This window comes from Bos mutus, chromosome 6, assembly GCF_027580195.1.
Source record: "Bos mutus isolate GX-2022 chromosome 6, NWIPB_WYAK_1.1, whole genome shotgun sequence".
Classification (NCBI taxonomy): Eukaryota; Metazoa; Chordata; class Mammalia; order Artiodactyla; family Bovidae; genus Bos; species Bos mutus.
In genome coordinates this window covers 62,810,538-62,828,408 of record NC_091622.1, presented here as the reverse complement: position 1 = coordinate 62,828,408, position 17,871 = coordinate 62,810,538, and the positions used below count along the sequence as shown (strand labels likewise).

Sequence of the window (17,871 nt, the reverse complement as noted above, 5' to 3'; positions counted from 1 at the left end):
CTTGCCTAACAGGTGGAATTGAACAGAAGGATCATTGAGTCAGACAGGGCCAACATTGATAGGGCTTCCTTTCAACTCTCATTTTCTTCTATTCTGGTTGGGGATGAACACTCAGCCATCTGCAGTCACATCCAAAAGCTTTTTGCCAAGTATGTAAAGGTCTTCTCTCTCTTTTTTCTTTCATCAAGAGTTTAAAGTATTCCAAGGATTTCTTGTTATTGAACTACCCAAGTAACTTGCCTTCTAACCTTCATCTTTGCCTTAGATTATGGGATGGAGTTGGTAAGGTACTGTGGTTATCCCAGTCTGGGTTATAAATCTACTCCTTGGACTTGGAGACCATTACATAGATAGGGGCCATAAATTTATTTTCAGACACACATACACACTCAACCAATAAAGAATTTACTCCAAATACATAAGTATGATACAAAAGAGAAATTAATCCTTCTTTGCAGAGGTAAAGAACTGAAGCAAAAATATATACAGTATTGAGGATTAATAATAATTATCTCTAATCTGGCTTGAATAGAAGGTGGGAGTAATAGAAAATGAGTTTTGGAGTTGAAACTGGGACCATGTCATAGGATGTCCTGTTTATGTGGCTAAGAGATTTGAATTTGTTTCTGAAAGCCATTTTCAGAGAAGAGGTACTATAAAAAGAGCTGTGTTTTGGTGATATGCAGCTGGGTTCTCAGTGTGGATAGCAGGTGGTAGATATTAGAAATGAAAAAATCTTGAATGTCTTTTCAGTAGATTCAGTAAGAGGTTAAAAGGTCATTGCAGTAGATTAAGGAGGATCATAACAGTGATGGTCAAGACTAAAACAAAGGAAATGATTGAGATGCTATCAAAGTACACTCAGTAAGATTAGGTAGCTGTTCATAGAAGGAAGGAATCAATAGAGCAGTAGGGATAGCAATAATGAAGATGATGCTAAGACTTCAAATCTGTGTGAGTCACAAGATTGCAGTTCTTATACAAAAAAAGGCAAATAGAAACATCAGGGGAAGAACTGGTTTAAAGGGGAAATAATAGTGAGGTCATTTGTCATTTGGGGGCGTATGGTATTTGAAGTTTAGGAGATGTCCAGAGAGCAGTTAAATCTAGTGCTAAAACTTTAAGGAATGGTCAGGAGCTAGAGATGTGTATGGAATCACTTATAGATAAGAGTTTGTGATTAAAAATATCATTTATATATATATATATATGATGTTTGTGTGTATAGTTGGAGGGGTGGATGTGTGTGTGTGAGCATGTATGTTTAGAAATAGAAGAGTTTATTGTGGGAACAGATATGTTGTTAGAGGACTATAAACCTCATTATTCAAATAATGGCTGATTTATATAACTGGGCAAAACTTAGACTCAACATGATAACTATTTTCCCAAATCTTAAGGGCTAAGAGTTGGAAAAGAAATATGATGACAGTTTGGCAGAGATTGCATTTTAGTAAAGAAACTAAGATCCTATAATTCAGATCCAGTATCATCAAGTTATTAAGATAATACCATGCTCACTTCTATAAATGCCATAACTCAACATTGACAAGGGCCAGACATTAGACTAAATAGACTTGTATTAGTTTCCAGTGGCTGTTGTTACAAATTCCCAAAATTTTTGTGGCTTAAAACAACATAAATTTTATTCTCTCATAGTTCCAGAAGCCTGAAATCCAAAATCATTTCAGCAGGCTGAAATCAAGGTGATAGCCATGCTAAACTGCCTCCACAGGTTCAAGAGGAAAATCTGATGCTTGCTTCTTCCAGCTCCAGGTGGTCGCCAGCATTCCTTGATTTGTAGCCACCTCCCTCCAATCTCTGACTCAGTGATCACCTTTCCTCCTCTTCCTGTGTATGTATCACATCTCCCTCTATGTCCCTCTTGCAAGGATTCCTGTGATTGATTTAAATTCCATCCAAATAATCCAGAACAACTGCTAACACTTTGTCATATGAAGTGACACTTAGTTTCCAGGAATTAGGACCTGGGGCCACGTTTCAGCCAACTGTAAGACTTTCTTATACATATCTTTCCTTAAAGCAATTCTAGGAGGGACGTACCATATTTTTAATCCTTCTTGAGCAGAATAGGAAAATGAATCTCAAAGACACATTTTGGCACATAGCTAGTAGTTGTCAGAACTTTACTTCAAGCACAGTTTTGCTACTTAAAGGCTGAGCAATTTTTCATTGTCACACAACATGAAGTTAAGCCCTGCTGTGAGCATTTATGTTTCCCTTTTCCATTCACTGTTGGGATTCTGCACTGCTTCCATAACAGGTACACTTTCACACATCTCAAAGGGAAAAGAGGAGGCACGCACATCAAATAGTATGGCAGCTATAAGAAGTGGCATCTCGCTGGACATTGTTGGAAGTACTTGAAACCATTTATTGGTAGGCAGGCACTCAGATTCTGAAGAGATGTAACAAACAAAAATCCCCTTAAATATGACTTCCTGCCTACAATCACTGCTGCTCCTGGAGCCCAAGAGTATTAGCCTGGTTTTTATTTTGCTCCCTCACACACTCTGCTTCCCCTGTTGTCGTTGAGTTTTTGCTTTTAGTATCTTACATCAGGCAAGGATAATTTACAGCCAGCATGGTATTTTGTTCATTTCAGTTTGTTACACAGCATACCGTAAGTGCACCCCAACCTACATTTTCGGAGTGCCTTTTTTTCCTCCCACAGCCATCAGATGTGTTATGAATACAACCTCTCAATCCTGTGAAGGTGGTATGACCCACAGTTTACAGATGTAGAACAGCGTGAGTAGGCTTGTGTCCACAAATTTTTAAACCTGATAAATTATCCCTCTTATATAGTATGTGCCTGTGAAAAAGGAGGTAATGAGAAGGTGGCTACCTCAGCATGTACAGAAAAAAGTCAGACATTCATTAATAAGGTGTGGTAGATTCGGATGTGGTAGGAGCCTAAGAATGAACAACTCTTAATTTCAGGATCCAGAAGGAGCCTGAGCATCTTTCTGAAGCTCTTGTTTTTTATTTTTTATCACAAAATTTGGTACATGCGCCACAGAATACTAGCTCCTATAAGTGAAATGAGAAGATAGTTTCAAATGTAGACTTCTTACAAGGTGTTGGTAACCATTCTGCATGTGATAAGGATTCTGAATGGACACATGAGCACTTAATATCTTCTTTCCTAGACATCTGATGCAAGCATCAGATACAATCACATTAGTATGGTAGAATTCAATACACAACAAAGACAGTTGGTTTTCCTTATTATATACAGTTCCCCAGTGCTTTTTATTTCTCTTTAATAACCTCAAGGGATTAACATAGGTACTGCAAGGAGATCCAACCAGTCCATTCTAAAGGAGATCAGTCCTGGGTATTCATTGGAAGGACTGATGCTAAAGCTGAAACTCCAATACTTTGGCTACCTCATGCGAAGAGTTGACTCATTGGAAAAGATTCTGATCCTGGGAGGGATTGAGGGGCAGGAGGAGAAGGGGACAACAGAGGATGAGATGGCTGGATGGCATCACCAACTCGACGGACATGAGTTTGAGTGAACTCCAGGAGTTGGTGATGAACAGGGAGGCCTGGCGTGCTGAGATTCATGGGGTCACAAAGAGTCGGACATGACTGAGTGACTGAACTGAACTGAACTGAACCTTCTCAAAGGAAAATTTTCACTTACTACACAGACTATGAGGTCCTTCTTATATATCACACTAAAAGTTCTTATCTTTGCACATGTCTTTTGTTTGTTTTTGTTATAACCTATGGGCTTAGTTATACTTGGGTTTATCTTCTTATTAGTTAAAACAAAGCAAAACTTTTTTGGGGATAAAAAATTCCCTATGAGCTTAGACATTCTTAGTTAAATTATATGAATTTCACTTAATTCAGTTTAACTGTTACTGAATAATTATGAGTCTTGTTCATAATAGTGGTGCTCCAGGAAATACAAACATAGAAAAGAATCTCTGTTCCATAGTGCTTAACATAGGTGTTTTATGTGTGTGTGTATGTGTGTGTGTGTTTGGGGGCAGAATCCAGAGATGCAATTTAAAATTAGTATGGAAATAACTATTATTTGAGACAAGATAAACCCAATAATTGATAGATTCAAGCAAACTGCAAAGGATCATCAGAGAACAAGGATAACAAGAAGTCACTTCCAAATGGAAGAATGGAATGTTTGATGCTAAAACCACTATTGGGAATAGGCTTTGAAATGGTACTTTTCCTTTGAAGCAAGGAAGGAATGCAATCCAGAGGGGTGGAATAGGCATGGATAAAGCAAGCATTTACCAGAAATACATGTATTTTGGCCAATATATGTGGAACATTACAAGATGGGTTGTGATAATCACTTGGGTCACACTAAGAGTAGTTTCCAATGCCAAAATGTGTCACTGAGATTTGATTTTGTGTACATAGGAAATATTTAGAAGGTTTTTGTACATGGAATTAGACTTTGGGAATATTTATTTAGCAATGCTGTAGAGAATTGTTTGAAGTGGAGCTAGAAATGGAGTCGGAGAACTGCTTAAAAAGTCATGAGAAACCTGTTACAAGAAGTGAAAAATGGGAATAGAAATGAAGGTTAGATTCAAGGGGCTTCCTTGGTGGCTCAGATGGTAAAGAATCTGCCTGCATTGCAGGAAACCCGGGTTTGATCCTTGGGTCGGGAAGATCCCCTGCAGAAGGGAACGGCTACCCACTGCAGTGTTCTTGCCTGGAGAATCCCATGGACAGAGGAACCTCGTGGGCCACAGTCACAAAGAGTTAGACACAACTGAGCAACTAACACAAACACTAGATTCAAAAGCCAGTTTTAACAGTAGAATTAACAAAACCTGGAAAATAATTGGAACTGATGAAGCCATCGAGTAGCCAAAGATTACTTGGATATCATCTACAGAAATAACTAACAGAAAGAAACAGATTTATAGAAATGGAGGAAGGTGACAAGATTACTTTTGAAACCTCCTCCAATATAAGTCTCACTACATGTGTATTTTCTCTTATTTTTCCCTAGTACTACATTACTTTTGCTTATTCAGTCTATTAGTATCTTTGATTCAGTGATGAATCAGCCTCCTGAATGGAGCGATACAAGGAAACTTAAGACATAGTCTGTGCCCTCATGGAAATAACAGTTGACCCTTGAACAATATAGGTTGGAACTGTGCAGGTCCACTTAAACGCAAAATTTTTATCAATGGTAAATACTGCTCCTACTGCTGTTTAGTCTCTTAGTCGTGTTCAACTCTTTGCGATCCCATGTACTGTAGCCCACAGGCTCCTTTGTCTATGAGATTTCCCAGGCAAGAATACTGGAGTGGGTTTCCATTTCCTTCTCCAGGAGATCTCCCCAACCCAGGGGTCTAACCCATGTCTCCTACTTGGCAGGCAGATTCTTTACCACTGAGCCACCTGGGGAGCCCATAATGAATACTACCACTACTACTCTGTGGTCATTTAAGCGAATATTTAGTAACATAAAGGGCTTCCCTGGTGGCTCAGACAGAAAAGAATCTGCCTGCACTGTGGGAGACCTGGGTTCCATTCCTGAGTTGGGGAGATCCCCTGGAGGAGGGCATGGCAACCCACTCCAGTATTCTTGTCTGGAGAATCCCCATGGACAGAGGAGCCTGGTGGGCTACAGTCCATGGGGTTGCAAAGAGTCGGACATGACTGAGACTAAGCACAAGCACACATAGTAACATAAAATGTAGTGAATGCTAAGTACCAAACAAATGACTTAGTCAGTAGTAGTTACCATAGAAATTCAGAAAAATGAATATAATTTTCTTTTTATTATTTTGGTTAAACAATTACTCTGAACAAGACTTCACAACAGTCTAGAAAGGCACAGTTTGTGCCTTCAAGGCATTTGCAGTTTAAGCACTGGAAGACAGAGTATAGATAAAAAAGTATAGTAAAAAGTTAACAACTACAAGGATTATCACAAGATTGGGTTAGTGGTCAATCATGTCAGTATGAAAAAAAGAATCCACAGTATATTTCTGTTTTCAATTACCCTTCTTTACGTTTCTCTTTTATTCAGTTTCCTTCATAGAAGTGATCAAGTAATGATAGAAAAGATCATTAAAACATAAGAAATGTTTAAATTATTTTCATATAAAATTAGTTTTTATTCATTCAAATAGCCTTTTACAGCTGCATTACTGTTCTTGTCACACTAAGCCTGAACGACTGAATGACTAGGAACTCGTGTGTGTGTGTGTGTGTGTGTCCTCCTCTTGAAACTAACACTGTGGTGCCTGGTACATAATAGGTGCTCAACAAATGTTTATCAAATTGAAATGAAAATTTTTTCCCCTTTGGACTCAACTGCTTAATACTTTGAGGCCTGTGGTGCTAATATTTAAGATGGATTGGTTCATTCTGTTCAAGTACCACATAACCATTCACACACCATTGAGTTTAGTACTATTAAAAGGTAATTTCCTTTCTGGGAATTATGCCTGTTGCAGACACATTTTACATATTCAGTCTTTTTTAACATCAGTAGGCAGGTAAAGAGATTAAAATAAAAGATTTTTTTCCAGTGCGCAGTTTTCCACATAGACTTCCTTTTGAAATTCCTGTGTATTCTGAAAAAAAATATGGAAGTCCTATTGAATGCGCCTACAGCCAGCACTATTAGTCATGTACCTTTGTAAAAGATGAAAATATTAATGTTTATTTCTGTACAACTCTATTCACCCAAATAACTTAGAAAAGCTACTATTTCTTCCTTTTTATATCAATGTAATAAAAGCCAATGGAATTAATTGAAAATACCATTTTGTCCAATTTTACAAGTTTTCGCCCACTATTCAGTGTATTTTATTTTGTTGAATGTAATGTTTTTACTATTGTAATTCATACATTTTAATAACTCAAAGAGAGCTTTTGTGTTTTATTTTCTCAAATAAGTTCCTTTTTGGACAAAACAATTTAATACTTAATAGTCTCTCAAATTTATTATAGAGAACTTTACAGCAAAATTGCTCCAACATCTGTTATCTCCTTTCTTATTATAACCATATGACTAGGAATTACTGTTCTTATTTCATTTTTAATAGATAAAAAACTAGGCTTAAAGAAATGTGACTTGCCTGTAATTCATATGTTCAGAGTTTCTACCTGTGAAGCTAAAATTAGAATGGAATTATTTAGATTCCTCAATCAGTACTCTCAGTATTCAGATAAGCAAATATGCCATACTGTAGCCAAATAACAATGAATATTTATTCTGTATATTAATAATAAACATTGCAAACATTTACACATGCCAGGCACATCCTAAGTACTCTATGTGTGCTAGCTCATTTAATCCTTGCTGCAACTTGATGCAGTTTAAACAGGAGCAGAGCCCAAAGAAAGTAAATAACCTGGCCAAGAAAACACACCTAGTTAGGTTCTTGAACTAGAACGTGAGCCCAGCCAGTCTGCACTATGTTGGCTTAAGTGTCACTCTTATTGCCAGCATTTCAGTGATAAGAATAGATTTAATGAAACAAATGTAAGTTGATATCTTCTAGAACTACACTTCCTATCAATGAATTTAGAGAAAATTACCCTAGAATCCTGTAATTCTGTGAAGTATTTAAATAGAAGTTGAATTTGTTTCCCCATTCTAAAAGGTAATTTCTATTAAGGGTAAGTCTTTAATGTTTTATATTTAATATTCAGTAGAGTTTTACTGGACTTCCCTGGTGGCTCAGACAGTAAGAGCATCTGGCTACAATGCGGGAGACCCAGGTTCAATCCCTGGGTCAGGAAGATCCCCCTGGAGAAGGAAATGGCAATCCACTCCAGTACTCTTGCCTGGAAAATCCCATGGACAGAGCAGCCTGGTGGGCTATAGTCCATGGGGTCGCAGAGAGTCAGACATGACTGAGCAACTTCACTTTTCAGAGTTTTACTACATGGAAAAAGTTCTTACTATTCATGATATAAATTAGAATCACAGAACTTTATCACATAAATAATTCTGCTGCTGCTAAATCCCTTCAGTTGTGTCCTACTCTGTGCAACCCCATAGACGGCAGCCCACCAGGCTCCGCCGTCCCTGGGATTCTCCAGGCAAGAACACTGAAGTGGGTTGCCATTTCCTTCTCCAATGCATGAAGGTGAAAAGTGAAAGTGAAGTCACTCAGTCGTATCCGACTCTTAGCGACTCCGTGGACTGCAGCCTACCAGGCTCCTCCATCCATGGGATTTTCCAGACAAGAGTACTGGAGTGGGGTGCCATTGCCTTCTCCGATAAATGAATCTAGGGGCTAACAAATATTAGATGATATGAACAGCACAAAGTACTTGCCTAGAGAGGCTGAGACAAGCTGAGCCTCAGATCTTCCATCACAGTGAAGAAAGGTGTGAATCTAATAAAGGAGTATAATGTGTATTGTGTGTGTGTGTGTATGTGTCTTCACTGCTTTTTAAAAATTAATTGTGGAGTGGCATGAACTAGGTAGCTGGCTTGCACGTCTCTTAGGTAGAGCTCAACTCGCCTTCAAAGACAGTCAACTCCTGGATGAAAATCCTACTGTATTTAATGGCAAATAACCAAAGAAGAGTGGAAGATTTACTTTTCCAAATACTTTTTGAAAAGCTTCTAACTGCACATATATATTGGGCTTTTAAATAGCTAATTCCTTTTTAAAGTTAATCTTATTGTTCACTGATTTGTCGCCTATTCTAATAATTAAGTGAAGGAAGAAAGTCCAGCTGATTAAGTCACCAAATCACGTTTAATTTTCTTTTTTTATCCTTCTTTTCTTATACTAAGTCTGATTGGTGCTGTAATTCAAAGTGCAGAATGCTTTTAAGAAGATCACAGGTATATATTTGATTCTTTTATTAGCAGAAGAGACACAGAGAAGTTTCTGACAATCATGCTATTCTTGTATATGCAGGACTTATTAAATTATTATTCATGTGCTTATTAAGGCATTTCAAGTGGCTTTGGATCATTGAATGGAATGATGTAAAGTTTTAAATTATCCCTGGAAGCATACAATTAGCAGGCATTCACAGAAAACTAAGCAACTAGAATAAATCATTATTCCCTTTTAATTCACTTATTTTATTAAATCTCATGTCATAAAAATGCAAAAATCATCTTGTTATTATATCTTAGTCTCAATTTAAATCAACTAAGTTATCAGTAATGATTTGAAGTGTGTTTAATTAAATAGAAATTATATAATATGTTATGCATCGTCAAAAATTCTAACATAAATCAAAAGGAGACTATTACCCTTAATGATTTATGCAAATAACTGTGATAGCATTCTATACATTCGAAGGTGTGTTCTTCAAAAAATTAAAAACAGAGCTACCATATGATGCAGCAATTTCACTCCTAGATATTTATCCCCCCAAAATGAAAATACTAATTATAAAAAGATAAATGCACCCCTATATTCATTGAATCATTATTTGCAAGAGCCAGGATATAGAAGGAACCTAAGTGCCAATCAGTAGACAAACGGCTAAAGAAGATTTGGTGTGTATGGTTTATCTATCTATATACATATACAAATACATAGATGTATAAAGATAGATATACACACATAATGGATTATTACTAAGCAATAAAAATAATAAAATTGTGCCATTTGTGATAATATGGATGGACATAGAGAATAAATAGGGCAAAGGCTAATAGGTGCTGCCAAGAGAACTCACTATTCATAGCAAACACCCTCTTCCAACAACACAAGAGAAGACTCTACACATGGATATCACCAGATGGTCGACACTGAAATCAGACTGATGATATTCTTTGCAGCCAAAGATGGAGAAGCTCTATACAATCAACAAAAACAAGACCGAGAGCTGACTGTGGCTCGGATCATGAACTCCTTATTGCCAAATTCAGACTGAAACGGAAGAAAGTGGGGAAAACCACTAGACCATTCAGCTATGACCTAAATCAAGTCCCTTATGACTATACAGTGGAAGTGAGAAATAGATTTGAGGAGCTAGATCTGATAGAGTGCCTGATGAACTATGGATGGAGGTTCGTGAAGCTGTACAAGAGACAGAAATCAAGACCATCCCCAAGAAAAAGAAATGCATAAAAGCAAAATGGCTGTCTGAGGAGGCCTTACAAATAGCTGTGAAAAGAAGAGGAGCAAAAAGCAAAGGAGAAAAAGAAAGATATACCCATTTGAATGCAGAGTTCCAAAGAATAGCAAGGAGAGATAAGAAAGCCTTCCTCAGCGATCATGCAAAGAAATAGAGGAAAACAACAGAATGGGAAAGACTAGAGATCTCTTCAAGAAAATCAGAGATACCAAGGGAACATTTCATGCAAAGATGGGCTCGATAAAGGACAGAAATGGTATGGACCTAACAGAAGCAGAAGATAGTAAGAAGAGGTGGCAGGAATACACAGAAGAACTGTACAAAAAAGATCTTCATGACCAAGATAATCACGATGGTGTGATCAGTCACTTAGAGCCAGACATCCTGGAATGTGAAGTCAAGTGAGCCTTAGGAAGCATCACTATGAACAAAGCTAGTGGAGGTGATGGAATTCCAGTTGAGCTAGTTCAAATCCTGAAAGATAATGCTGTGAAAGTGCTGCACTCAATATGCCAGCAAATTTGGAAAACTCAGCAGTGGCCACAGGACTGGAAAAGATCAGTTTTCATTACAGTCCCAAAGAAAGGCCATGCCAAAGAATGCTCAACTACTGCACAATTTAACTCATCTCACACGCTAGCAAGGTAATGCTTAAAATTCTCCAAGCCAGGCTTCAGCAATACGTGAACCATGAACTTCCAGATGTTCAAGCTGGTTTTAGAAAAGGCAGAGGAACCAGAGATCAAATTTCCAACATCTGCTGGATCATCGAAAAAGCAAGGAATGCCAGAAAAATATCTATTTCTGATTTACTGACTATGCCAAAGCCTTTGACTGTGTGGATCACAATATACTGTGGAAAATTCTGAAAGAGATACCAGACCACCTGACCTGCCTCTTGAGAAACCTGTATGCAGGTCAGGAAGCAACAGTTAGAACTGGACATGGAACAATAGACTGGTTCCAAATAGGAAAAAGAGTGCGTCAAGGCTGTATATTGTCACCCTGCTTATTTAACTTCTATGCAGAGTACATCATGAGAAATGCTGGACTGGAGGAAGCACAAGCTGGAATCAAGATTGCCGGGAGAAATATCAATAACGTCAGATATGCAGATGATACCACCCTTATGGTAGAAAGTGAAGAAGAACTAAAAAGCCTCTTGATGAAAGTGAAAGAGGAGAGTGAAAAAGTTGGCTTAAAGCTCAACATTCATAAAACTAAGATCATGGCATCTGGTCCCATTACTTCATGGCAAATAGATGGGGAAACAGTGGAAACAGTGGCTGACTTTATTTTTCTGGGCTCTAAAATCACTGCAGATGGCGATTGCAGCCATGAAATTAAAAGACGCTTACTCCTTGGAAGGAAAGTTATGACCAACCTAGACAGCATATTCAAAAGCAGAGACATTACTTTGCCAACAAAGGTCCGTCTAGTCAAGGCTATGGTTTTTCCAGTGGTCGTGTATGGGTATGAGAGTTGGACTATAAAGAAAGCTGAGCGCAGAAAAATTGATGCTTTTGAACTGTGGTGTTGGAGAAGACTCTTGAGAGTCCCTTGGACTGCAAGGAGATCCAACCAGTCCAAAGGAGATCAGTCCTTGGTATTCATTGGAAGGACTGCTGTTGAAGCTGAAACTCCAATCCTTTGGCGACCTGATGGGAAGAGCTGATTCATTTGAAAAGACCCTGATGCTAGCAAAGATTGAGGGTAGGAGAAAGGGACGACAGAGGATGAGATGGTTGGATGGCATCACTGACTCAATGGACATGGGTTTGGGTAGACTCCAGGAGTTGGTGATGGACAGGGAGGCCTGACGTGCAGCAGTTCATGGGGTCGCAAAGAGTAGGACATGACTGAGCGACTGAACTGAACTGAGCAGGTGTTATGCTAACAGAAATAAATCAGAGAAGTACAAATAGTGTATGATTTAATTTACATTTGGAATATTAAAAAAAAATGAATGAACAACAAAACAGAAACATAGTCATAGATAAGGTGAACAAATTGGTGTTTTCCAGGAGGCAGAGATGGGGAAAGGAAAGATATAGATGAGGAGATTAAGAGGTACAAATTCCCAGTTGCAAAATATATGTCAAAGGTATGAAATGTACAGTGTGGGGAATATAGTCAATAGTTCTATAATATCTTTATATGGTGACACATGATATATAGACTTCCTGTGATGACCATTTTGAAATGTATAGGAATATTGAATCACTATGTTGTGTAACAGGAACTAACATAGTGCTTAGATCAGTTACACTTCAAAAACAAACTAAAAAGTGTGGACAAAATAAAGTTATGCATTTTCTGTTAAGTGAACATCTGAACCTAATTTGTCTCTTGATTAGGAGTCTACCTTGCCAAAGTAGCTTAAGAATTAGGAGGGATGAGAAATAAAATGTATATTTATTAATTCTTGTTAATATCTATACCTATTCTAAGTTCTTTTTTTGAGAAAAAGGTGCTTTCGAGACCAAAGAAAATTCAGATTTCCACCTCCATTTTTTTTTCGTGGAGTTCAAAGTCTACAGTGGGAGATATTCTAAAGTGCCTCATGCATTTTAAACACTTGATGTTATGGAATACCATAACATAGCCTGTGGGCTTCACTGGAGCACCCATTGTGTGCCTCCTCTAGGCCCCCGCCTGGCACGTCGTGGTGCTCAGTAAAATTCTGTTGGCTAAAGTGATCAATGCCTTCTTCAAAGAAGTCTTCCTTGAGCTTCCATCTTACACTACAGACAAGAGTAATCCATTTCCAGCATACATATATTGCTTTCTGCTGTGCTGTGGAGACTGCATTTGTGTGTGTGTATTTTGGGGAGTATTTTTCCATGGATAATTATTAATACCATTAAGAACAATAACTGTATATAATTTATTTAGTTAACACATGGACTTCATATGGCATCACTGATTCAGTGGACATGAACCTGGGCAAACTCTGAGAGATGGTGAGGGACAGGGAGGCCTGGAGTGCTGCAGACCATATGGTCGCAAAGAGTTGGACACGACTTGGTGTCTGAACAAATGGACTTCATGTACATCTGTGTTCTTCCTGGCCTATCTCATTGAGCATTGTTCCCCAGTGAATCAAAACAGAACGAACCATTTGCTTTAATGGTATGTGGTATCTCTGTACTGTCTTCCTCTTGGATGTTACTACTTTTCTGCCTAGATATCTCTATTTAATGCTCTATCCTCTGCCTATTAACAGGAAATGATTTCTCATTACTCATTAATTCTTAAACATAAATTGGCTTTCCCAGCTACTTGCAGTTTAATCCTTTAGTCATCATTGGGAATGAAAATCTTAGATTCCTCTGTAGAGATTTCTGGTTAAAATAACACACAAGTTTGGTAAACAAGTAAAAACTGTTTGTTTATAGTCTACATTTTACTAGGCTAGTGGGCATTATGCTAGCTTGGGATTACATTCCGCCATTAAGGTAATTAGATAAACAGATGCTGTACTTCCTTTACCACTCTGACTGCCATTTAAATACATACATACAAACCATTCATTCAGCAAACAAAATCTCCAGAGATGGACCTGTACATTTGTACATTAAAAAAATTACAATGATGTACTCTCATTGTTGAGAATTACTGTACTAGACCTTTTTGTATGGTGCATATATGTGGGTGTGTGTGGGGGGTGTGTATGTGTGTGTTTGTTACTCAGTCATGTCCGACTCTTTGCAACCCCATGGACTGTAACCTGCCAGGCTCTTGTGTCCATTGAATTCTCCCGGCAAGGATATTGGAGTGGGTTGCCATTCCTTTTTCTGGGGAATCATCCCGATCCAGGGATCAAACCCAAGTGTCTTGTCTTTGTAGGCGGATTCTTTACCACTGAGCCACCAGGGCAGCCTTCCAAAAGGTTCTAAAGTTTTTTAAAATCTTTACTCCCTTTCAACTAAATGTCTAGCATCATTGGGTTTTCTTCTAACTTTAAATAGGGAAATTGGTGATAGCTGGTGGGCTGCAGTCTATGGGGTTGCACAGAGTTGGACATGACTGAAGTGACTTAGCAGCAGCAGCAGCAGTACATAGTGGGTGCTCTTATGAAAAGTATTTTTATTGTTTGTTTCCTCACCCTTCTAAGTAATATAGACTATTCATATTGGTTATTAATTCATATATATTAGACTGAAGAAACCCTCAGAATCTTAACTGCATGTTGAAATCACCTGAATCTATTAAATGACCCAATGATCAGGTAGCATCGAGCAGGATATCTGGGGTTAAGATCAAGGCATCAATAATCCATGCTTTCCAGGTAATTCCATATGTGGCTAAGGTTGAAACCTTATGAATCTGACCAGTTATTCTCAACTCTGGCTTCACAGTAGAATCCCCTATGCAATTGTTTAAAATACTGATGCCTTTCATTTCAATTATGGTTCAGATAACTTGTGCATAAATGTTGAATACAAGAGAAAGACATTTGAGTAACTTATATTTCTGAATAATTGGGCTCCAGTTAAATCAAGGTTTTATTATAGTTCTGGGTATGTGGTGATGTTCAATAAATGTTAGATGGAGATCCTAATCCCACAGCAGAGTCAAGGAGAATAAAACATGCACCCTCTTGGAAATAAACTGTTTGTATATTTGAAATAATTATCTTGGCAAACTATCATTTTCTGAAAGTTGTCCTCCTAGGTAATTTACCTCAAATGGTAAGCCTTGTACTTTAAGAGAATACTATATTTCAACTATATTTTTCAGCATAATATTAGGTACCTATATATCTTATAGTACTTTCATGATTCTCTCCAAGAAAGTAGACAGGAAACAAGATTAAGAGATGAAGGATAAGATTTAAACCAGTTTCCCTCTTGGAAGCATAAATGATGCTATTGCACTTCTGGGCCTGGAGAATACTGTTACTTTGTAAAATAGAGCCATGGTACTTTCTGCGTTATGATGGCGAATTATTTATATACGCAAAGGACAACTAATGCCATTAGCTAAAACAGAAATGAACTAACTGTTCAATAAAACAGTTATGGGACTAACAAAATATTTATATGTGATATCTTTTTCAGATTGCAGGAACCAGTAACTAAAAATAACAAAATCTTTTTTTTTTAGCATGAAGTTATAGATGATCTGTTATGGGATAAATGCTCATCAAGCAAACCCCTCAAATTTAATTGTTATCAATAATTAATCAGCACATTGCATGCTTCAGTGTGCATTAACTACACCAGGTGCTGGATTTAATTCCTCAAATATAAATTAGGGAAGCAGACGACATTTTTCTTAAATGTTTGTGGTTGAAAATAAAATATATATAAAGCTTATTTAATTTGACCTTCCCACTTCTTACTCAGTTTTTCTACTTCTTTTCTCCTTTTTAGGACCACCTCAGAAAATAGTGTCACCTAAACAAGAACACGAAGATAGGAAACATGACAAAGTCACGGATAAAGGAAGTGAGAGTGGGACTTCCTGTAATGAGCTCTCCACTTCCAGTTGCGACAGCCACTCAGAGGCGAGCACTCCCCAGGACAACCCACCCAGTGCCCAGCAGGCGACAGCTCACCAACCTAACACTTTAACTTTGGATCGTCCTTCCAAAAAAGCACCTGTGCAATGGATGCCCCCACCAGACAAACGTAGAAACAGTGAACTCTTTCAGACGCTCATCAGCAAGTCCCGGGAAACCAATCTTTCCAAAAAGAAAGTCTGTGAGAAGCTAAGTGTGGAAGAAGAAATGAAAAAGTGTATTCAGGATTTTAAAAAAATCCACATTCCAGATTATTTTCCAGAGCGCAAACGCCAGTGGCAATCTGAACTGTTACAGAAGTATGGGTTATAGTAACGATCACATTCCTGCAGTATTCAATGACCTTCAGTGTTTACCGGTGTCACCACCTGACTGTACTAACAATGGTCAGTGTGATTCTTGCTGCTCTTCCTTTTTGTGAACAGTGGATGTGGGACAGTATTTTCTTTCATTCTTTCTGTTGTTGTTGTTTTTAGAAATATTTAAAAAAAAAAAAACTAATAAATATTGAGTCAAATGGTGTTCCTGATTCAAAAAATTTTGCAAGAATGAAAGTAAAATGTGCATGATCAAGAAGCTTAAAATCTTGATTTTTGAACTGTGGTCAACTGGCTATGTTTGTCATTTTGTAACTCACCAAAAACAAATCATCATATCACTCCAAATAAAGTGACAATATGGATGAAGCAACATCAAGTAAAATGTTAGATGATAGTTTTGGGACCCAAATCCAAAACTATTTAAATGTTAACGCAATAAAACAAGTATTACTTTTGCATGAGCACAATATTACAAATAAATCACAAGACATAGGAAGATCTGTTTGTTGCTTGGAAAGAAATAATTATGAAAAAATAGCAAAAAAAATATGGTTCAGACAAAGCCTATAAATGTAAGCTAAGAGATTGAATTTTATTTGTTCTGGATCTGTGATTTTTTTGTGTATGTGTATGGTGTTCTGTATGTTAAGATGGTGTAAATATGCCTTATGATCTTGTGTTATGGCACTGACATTCATCTATTAATGCTAGTTATGATTATTTCTGTGAAATGAGTCCTTATATCAGGCTGTCAAAATTGGCATAATGATGCTCTGAAAGATCTTACTCTCATGTTAATCACAATAATTGAGGGAAATGGTGAAGAGCTTTATGTATTTATTAAAAAAGGAAATATATATTAGAATTTCTTGATGTCTATTGACTCTTCTTTTAAAATATTCAGTTGTTACATTGTCTTCAGTTTTTCCTTTAAAATTCCAAACTGGAGAGTGATATGTTCAAACTTAATGTTGACAAGTTAGAAACTTATAATTCAAAATGGAGGTAGAGTCAAATTCAGATAGCTTTGGTATTGATTAATAAACCCTTAGCCTGCAAGAGAAAAAGATTTCATCTGAGGATGCACTAAAATTTGATTTTAGCTGACAACTGGATTGAAAGTCTCCCTAAATACAATTGGGAAGTTGCTGCTTGCAAATTATGGGACAGAAATGTCAACAGGAAGCTAAAAGTTCAGCCTGAATGACAAGAGCTTGCTTCCTGATTGCATATTTGAAAATAATCTTTCTTATCATAAGCCACACAATTTTTACCTCATCATGTCCACAGAAAAAAAATATATAATATCCCAAAATTTTGCTAAAGAATAGGCACCAGGAGGACAAAAATATCTCTAATCATCAGAGCTCAATCTCCTCTGTGGTTAGTTGAAATAAAAGTTGAACAGCACTTGTAGTACCATTTCTTCCAGGGTAATATTGGAAGATAAGCATTATTAGCTCAAAATTTAAAACTGATGTTCATTTTTGGATGTAGTTTTAGAGTTCTCACTCCTCTATTATGTAAAATACCATCTACAGTGGAGTATTAAATAAAACCCAAATGTATGATTTGCCTTGAATAACCTATCAGGTTTTAGTGAAAGAGCTACTCTTAAATTCTGCGTTTCATTTTGGGAAGGTTGGCAGGCCCACCCACTAAGTTGGCTAAGTGTAGCTGCAATACACTGGTTAAATGGACAGAGCTTGTGATTAGGTTGCTACTGTTCCCATCTCTACCCATCTCTACCACTACCACTAATGTGACCTTAGGGATAACAGGGATATTAATAACATGATAGAGAAGGTTTAAATGAGGTAATTGAAGTTAAGCATCACTACCACTCCTGGAGATGGAGGGGAAAAACAGGTAGTGGGCTTACCAGAATTTTTGGAACCAGTACTGTCAGATGGAAAATTTCAAATAGGAATAAGC

The 17,871-nt window shown here is 37.4% G+C and overlaps 1 protein-coding gene across 1 annotated transcript in view; it reads left to right on the top strand.

The window, feature by feature from the left end:
• Positions 1–16,801, top strand: part of KCTD8 (potassium channel tetramerization domain containing 8) — a 264,934-nt gene extending 248,133 nt beyond the window's left edge. The window contains exon 2 of the mRNA XM_070372937.1: positions 15,468–16,801. Coding sequence (XP_070229038.1) covers positions 15,468–15,928 — 461 coding nt within the window. The 3' untranslated portion in view covers positions 15,929–16,801. The remainder of the gene's footprint in view (positions 1–15,467) is intronic.
• The last annotated feature ends 1,070 nt before the right edge of the window (positions 16,802–17,871 follow it).